The sequence below is a fragment of the Quercus suber genome, unplaced genomic scaffold (assembly GCF_002906115.3).
Source record: "Quercus suber isolate HL8 unplaced genomic scaffold, Cork oak 2.0 scaffold_893, whole genome shotgun sequence".
Taxonomy (NCBI): domain Eukaryota; kingdom Viridiplantae; phylum Streptophyta; class Magnoliopsida; order Fagales; family Fagaceae; genus Quercus; species Quercus suber.
This window is the reverse complement of record NW_027070319.1, coordinates 186,931-194,034: the sequence shown is the minus strand read 5'-3', so window position 1 is coordinate 194,034 and position 7,104 is coordinate 186,931. Positions and strand designations below refer to the sequence as shown.

At 36.7% G+C, this 7,104-nt stretch overlaps 1 protein-coding gene across 1 annotated transcript; it reads right to left on the bottom strand.

Moving 5' to 3' along the window:
- Positions 1–4,534: 4,534 nt before the first annotated feature.
- LOC112003261 (UDP-glycosyltransferase 79B9) lies at positions 4,535–5,543 on the bottom strand. Its single transcript, XM_024035447.2, has 2 exons — positions 5,139–5,543; positions 4,535–5,047 (listed from the first exon to the last, which is right to left on the bottom strand). The coding sequence occupies exons 1-2, from the start codon at positions 5,541–5,543 to the stop codon at positions 4,535–4,537; spliced, it is 918 nt and encodes a 305-aa protein (XP_023891215.2).
- Positions 5,544–7,104: the final 1,561 nt, after the last annotated feature.

Genomic DNA, 7,104 nt, shown 5'->3' with positions numbered 1-7,104 from the left:
TTCATATACTACTATTGTGAATCCAGATTTTCTGATTTGGAAGCCTAAGGAAAAGGCTTTGCTTACCTTTATAAGTTCAACCTTATCACCATTTGTGCTTGCACTCACTGTTGGATGTGCTTCAGCTGTGGAAGTTTGGAAAGTGCTTGAAAACAGGTTTTCCTTAGTTTCAAGATCTCATATCATGAATCTGAAGAGTGAGCTGCATAACTTGAAGAAGGGAAGTGATACAGTTGATGTGTATCTTCAAAAAATTAAAGTTGTGAGAGATAAGTTGCTAGCAGTTGGGGTAATTGTTGATGATGAAGAATTGCTCCATATTGCAATTAAGGGACTAGCAAAGGAGTATAATGCATTCAGATTAGCTATTAGAACAAGAAGTACTCGGCTTGGTTTTGATGAACTCTCAACTATGCTAAATGCAGAAGAAGAGTCTCTCAATGAAGGTTTAAAGGTTAAAGATTCCATCTTTGCCTTGGCAACATCAACTAATCAGAAGTCTCATAACAATGGTTTTAATCAAAACCACAATAGAGGAAGAGACAGTGGAAATTTAACCAATAGAGGAGGCAGAGGTAGTAGAGGTTTCAGTGGTCAACCTTCATAGTTCCATCCTTTCAATCATTTCCAACAAGGTCAATCTAGTTGTGGTGGGACTAGATCTGATAGGCATATGTGTCAAATTTGTGGAAAGCTTGGTCATTTTGCTGTGGATTGCTATCACAGGATGGACTATGCTTATCAAGGCAAGCATCCACCTGTTAAGCTTGCAGCAATGGCCACAGCTTCTAATGCCTGCCTCACTCAAGATCAGCCCTGGCTTGCTGACAGTGGAGCCACGGATCATGTCACAGCCAGCCTTCATCACTTAAACTTCTCAAAGCCCTACACCATACAGGATCATCTTACAGTTGGCAATGGTCAAACTTTACCTATCACACATACTGGTACAATTTTCATTCCTTCCTCTTTCTTTGTTATTCAGCTTAATAATGTTCTTAGAATGCCATCCATTGCATCCAATCTTGCATCTATTCATAAGTTGTGTCATGACAATAATTGTTGGTGCTATTTTGATGAAAATATCATTTCAATCCAGGCCTTGGACGTGAGGAGAATTCTCTACCAGGGCAGGAGTGAAGATGGTGTTTATCCCATCTATGCTCATCAAGCATCTCAACTTTACTTGTCTTCTAAGGCCTGTAATAAGGCTTCTAAGTCATTTGTTTTCAATAAAACCCTATGGCATATAAGACTTAGTCATCCTAATGATCAAGCTCTCCACTATTTGTTTTCTCAGATCAATTTTGTACAGAATAATATCAATGATATTGATCAATCTTGTATTCACTACTTGTATGGAAAAATGCACAATGTTCCATTTCCAAATTCTCAGTTTAAGGCTTCTTTTCCCTTTAAATTTGTGCATTCTGACTTGTGGGGTCTTGCTCCTACTGTTTCTGTTAATGGTTTTAGATATTATATACTGTTTGTTGATCTAAATCTGAAGTCTTTGCTAAATTTGTTCATTTTAATGCTATGGTGACAAATCAATTTTCATTGAAAATAAAGACTTTTAGATTGGATGGAGGAGGAGAATTTACTTCCAATGAATTCAAATCCTATTTGTCAAACCATGGTATTCATCATCAACTGTCCTGTCCTCATACACCTCAACAAAATGGGGTTGTTGAGAGAAAACATAGGCACATCATTGAGACTGTCATTACTCTTTTGACTCAAGCTTCCTTGGACTATTCATTTTGGACTTTTGCAGCACAGACAGCTGTGACTTTAATTAATTTGATGCCTACAACTGTTCTGAACTGGAAATCTCCTTGGTCTAAACTTTATTCCACTTCACCTAATTTGACTCATCTCAAAATTTTTGGTTGTGCTTGTTACCCCAAACTTAAACCTTATATTATTCATAAACTTGAATCCAGAACTAGGGAATGCATTTTCATTAGTCATCCTACTCATTGTAAAGGGTATTTGTGTCTTGATCCTCATATAAATCGTGTTTACACTTTTAGACATGTGCTTTTTAATGAATCAAAATTTCTTAGTTTCTTACCTGTTACATCTGGTTCTACCACTTCTCATAACACTATTCCTCCAACCTGTTTGTCCAATCAGCTCTTTTTCCATTCTACCAACTAGTCTTCCTTGCTTGGTCTTTATCCATCTTTTGTTTCTCAGTTTAATCTTACTCTTGTGTCTTCCACTACTACAACTACCCCTTAATTGTCTAATACTCTTTCTACTCCTGCTATATTGCCTACACCTTCCTCATTGTCTCCTTCCTTGGCTGCTTCTATACCTGCTACATTACTTGATCCCATACCAGCTACACTACCTGATCCCATACCAACTACTTTACCTGTTACCACTTCAAATTGCCATCCTATGCAAACCAGGTCCAAAAGTGGGATTACCAAGCCTTCCTCCAAACTTTGTTATAAAGCCACTATTGACTACACATATACTGATCCCCTTCCTATAAGGTTACTGCTAAATATTCTATGTGGTGTAAGGCTATGGATGCTGAATTTCAGGCTCTCCAAAGACAACAAACCTAGTCTCTTGTTCCTACTCCTCCTCATGTTAATTTAGTTGGATGTAAATGGGTGTTTAAGCTCAAGTTGAACAGTGATGGTACTATTTCTAGATACAAGGCAAGGCTGGTTGCTAAGGGCTTCCATTAGCAGGCAGGTGTGGATTTTCATGAGACCTTTAGTCTTGTGATTAAACTAGCTACAGTGAGACTAGTCTTAGCTATTGCTGTGAGCTATCAATGGGATTTGAGGCAACTTGATGTGTCAAATACTTTCCTTCATGGCTATCTCAAAGAAGAGGTTTATATGCATCAACTCGCAAGATATGTTGATTCTACTCATCTATATTATGTTTGTAAATTACATAAGTCACTTTATGGTCTCAAACAGGCACCCAGGGCATGGTTTGAATGGTTTGCATTTCATTTGCTTCATCTGGGCTTTGTTACTTCTATGGCAAATAGTTCCTTATTTGTTTACAGCTCAGATCATGCCATCATCTACCTTCTATTGTATAGGGATGATATAATAGTTACTGGCAATGATTCTGCTCAGATTCACAATTTGATTATAGCTCTTAGTCTGGTGTTTGAGCTTAAGGATTTGGGGCCTCTTAATTACTTCTTGGGCATTCAGATTACTAAGACATCTCATGGTTTCACCTTAACATAGTCCAAATATGCCTCTAATGTGCTTCACAGATTTCATATGGAGCATTCCAAGCCTACTAAAACACCCTCATGTCCTTCCACTGGGCTAGTTCCTCATGATGGAGTCATACTTTTTGATCCTACTCAGTACAAGAGCATGGTTGGTGCTCTCCAATATTATCTGACCTTCACTTGTCCAGATATAGCCTTTAGTGTGCATCAATTATATCAATTCATGAGTCATCCTACCACTACACATTTTAAGGCTGCCAAACGTGTTATCTATTATATCAAGGTCACCTTAAATTTTGGAATTTCCTTTACTCTAGGCCCCTTAACTCTCACTGCATTTTCAGATTCAGATTGGGCTGGAGATCTGATGGATAGGAGCTCTACTATAGGCTTGCTTTTTTTTTTTCTTGGGCCAAGCCCTATATCCTGGTCTACTAAGAAATAGAGTACTGTCTTTCGTTCTTCAACAAAGGCTGAGTATCGTGCCTTGGCCACCATAGCAGCTGAATTTGCTTGGTTGCATACTTTATTTAAGGAGTTTCATATTTACCTTTCTCACATTCCTGTCATTTGGTGCGACAATGTTTCAGCAATTGCCTTGTCTGCTAATCCGGTGTTCCATTCTCGTACCAAACATCTTAAGTTAGATTATCACTTCACCCAAAAGTTCTTCATAAACAATTACAGATTGGGTTTGTTTCAGGTCGTGACAATTTTGCGGATATTTTTACCAAGTCCCTTTCTGCTCCTCTATTTTTTTTTTCTTCGCTCCAAACTTCTGGTTGATTCCTCCCCCATCAGTTTGAGGGGGGATGTTGAACACAGGTCGGTGACTGTGAAGAGGAAGATCACGAAGAAGAAGCATATACACAAAGAAGAAAGCTAAGCAAAATGCAATGGTTCAATTAATCCAGGTGGCACCTAAACGCAACGTTTTACGTACTGAAGCTTGTTCTGTTGTTAAGTGAAACAGTTCGTTTGGTCTGATTTAAGAGCTGCTAGTTTAGGCGCAAGAATTAGTTGGTGATTAGCTTAACCAACTTTAGCAAACTTCCCCAATCTTTCTAACAACTGTAATCCGCATAATGTGGGCAGTTAAGCTAAGTGTTTAGGTGTATATAAACTACTCTGGATGTATAATTATTCTTTATGTAATTCAGTATTATCAATACAAGATTCCAGATTCATCTTCTCTCTCTCTCTCTCTCTCCTTCTCTCTTTGACTTTCTCCCCCTTTCTCACACTTTCTATCAGTTTCTCAGATATTTTCTTTTCTATGTTTTACCTGTGATTATGATTTGTATTCACTATTACTCACTCTGTGATACTGAGTTTTTCATTAGTAGGTACCTCCTTTAATTTGGCATGATTATATTTCATAAACCTAGCTACCTCACTGTCCTTGTCCATCACAGAGATAATGGAATGGCTCAAGCTCTCCTTGGAAATCCACCCATTATCTTCTCTCTCCACCTCCACTGCAACGTTCAGTTCTTCCACCATTAATCTAGCACTCAAAATGTGATCACTAAGCAGATATGGAACACACACTATTTGACAGTTACTAAGAAGAGACTCCCACATGGATCCATGACCATAATGGGTCACGAAACACCCAACAAATTTGTGCTTCAGCATCAGTGTTTGTGGAACCCAACCCCTATACACCCACCCTCTCCCTTTAACTCTTTCTTCAAACCCCTCTGGCAAAGCTTCTTCAATTGTTGCACATCCATCTGGAACACTCAGTGACACAAAAAATGGTTGCCTACTTAACTCAAAACCCAAAACCGATTCTTGAAACTGGTTCTTTTGTGGAAGGATAGCCTGAAGGGGGTTGAACTAGCTCTTCATTTGTGGAATATTTTACAATTTTCTTAGCAGGGACCATAAGAAATGAAAGTGTAGCCAAACTTACCACAGAATATAATATGGCCTTGGTACCAAATTGGTGAGCCAGAAGTGGCATCCAATGACTAAAATCAAAGAAGATGAAGTCAGGCTTGAGAGTGGTAAGAATAGTTTCAACTTGGTGTTGGGTTTGGTCGAGAGCTATAGCAGGGTGCATATGAAGTGGAAGAGGAACATTCGAGGCAGTCTCAGCACCAAACGGTAGTCCATCTACGTGGGGAATGAGAAGAGGATAGAAGTTGATAAAGTTTGGATAATGGTTGAGGTGTTGCAGTTTTGATTGTGCTCCTTTGGGCACTATAAAGGACACTCCATGGCCTCTCTCTGCAAGCTTGTTGGAAAGGTGAAGGTAAGGAATGAAATGGCCAAAGGCAAACCAGGGAAACATGGCTACATGAAGTTTTGTGCTCATCTTTGCTTGATTTATGATTACTTTTTTAAAAGCCACTTGAAAACTGAATGATTTCTCCTAATGTCTTATGTGTTTGATCTAGCTTTTTCTTGAGAGAATTATTGTATACTCGAGAGTAATTCCCTCTTTCTCTCAAAAAAGATGGTCCATGTAAACTACTACCAGTCCTATGTACGCAATAACAACCGAAGGGTCACGCAAACATAATTATTCACATCACGTGCACCGATAATGAGTTGTCATTTTTCTCCAAAAAAAAAAAAAGTTGTCATCGCTTTTGAAGAAAACAAAGAAAGTAAATGGGAATAGACCACCCACAATCAAAAGTTGGTTTGTTTAGGACCAAATGAGTCAATCTTGTATTGGAGACTGTATTGGTTTGACCAATGAAACAATATATTTCAATACCGGTCAATATTAGTATACCGTTTTGAGTTTACCGTTATTTTTTTATATTTATAAATATATATATATATATATATATATGTATGTATGTATGTATATGTGTGTATATATTATAATAAATATAAAAGTTTACCATAAAACATTATCTCAATTCAGAATAAATTATTCATGGTTTTAGACTTTAGCATCAATTAAAAAAAAAAATACAATATAAAAAATAGAAAGCTTAATTGTTCATTGCATACTAAGAAAACAAATAATATTAACTTGTCGCGGACCCGCGCATTGAGCGTAGTTATTATTATTTTTTTATGATCGTGTTATTATTTGAAATATTTTTGAATGTATTACTACTTAAGTTGCATTATATATGTATAAACAATATATTGTAGGATTCATGATGATAGAAGATATTGTCTTGGAATTAGATGTGGAAAGGATACAACTATAGTTGGCCTTGTAGTCAGTCTAGAGCTGATCATTCGTCTTCCCAAGTTAGTAAAATTTAATTAACTTAAAATTAGATAGAAAGAATTTTATAAATTCTAAGTTAGCGTCATGCTAGGTGAAAACTTTACAAGACTGTGATTAAGTTGTTTCAAGTGTTTTTAAATAAATATTAATAATAATAATAAAAAAAAGATCTATTCCTTTAAATATAGAGATTAGTATTATAAATAGGATGAGGAAATTTTATTGTATTATGCTTTTTGGAAACATAATTTCTACCAAACTCGGTTAGCTAATTTGTACATTTCCAAGTCAATTGAGCATATTTTGCATGTTACATGTAGTTCTTCATTTCCATATGGGTAAGGGCATTCATGATCCCAATGATCCACTCCATTTTTCTTGCATGCTTGGTTTTTGGGATGCGAAATGTATCTATTCCAAAAACTGTATGTCGAAGGATTTGTCGATAGTTTTGCAGCAATTGTTTTCCATCTAGTTGGTTTAGAATTGATAATAGTAATTGTATTCCTTCATCATTTGATTAGCATAACAATGCAATTGTGAGTCCATACTTTACATTTTTGTCTCCTTCTATGTTTGCTTGAAGAAGGATTTGTTTTCCCACTTTAGTTTGATCTTGTGCAAAATATTTGTGAGCTCCGACCCAAAATAGTGCTTGTTTGTTTGTAGCCCTAAAGAATTG

Bases quoted from the DNA above. Each gene is read 5' to 3' on its own strand.
- LOC112003261 (XM_024035447.2), bottom strand. From the start codon at position 5,543: ATGAGCACAAAACTTCATGTAGCCATGTTTCCCTGGTTTGCCTTTGGC. The intron at 5,048-5,138 runs GTAAGTTTGGCT...AACCCCCTTCAG, and splicing joins AGGCCATATTATATTCTGTG to GCTATCCTTCCACAAAAGAA.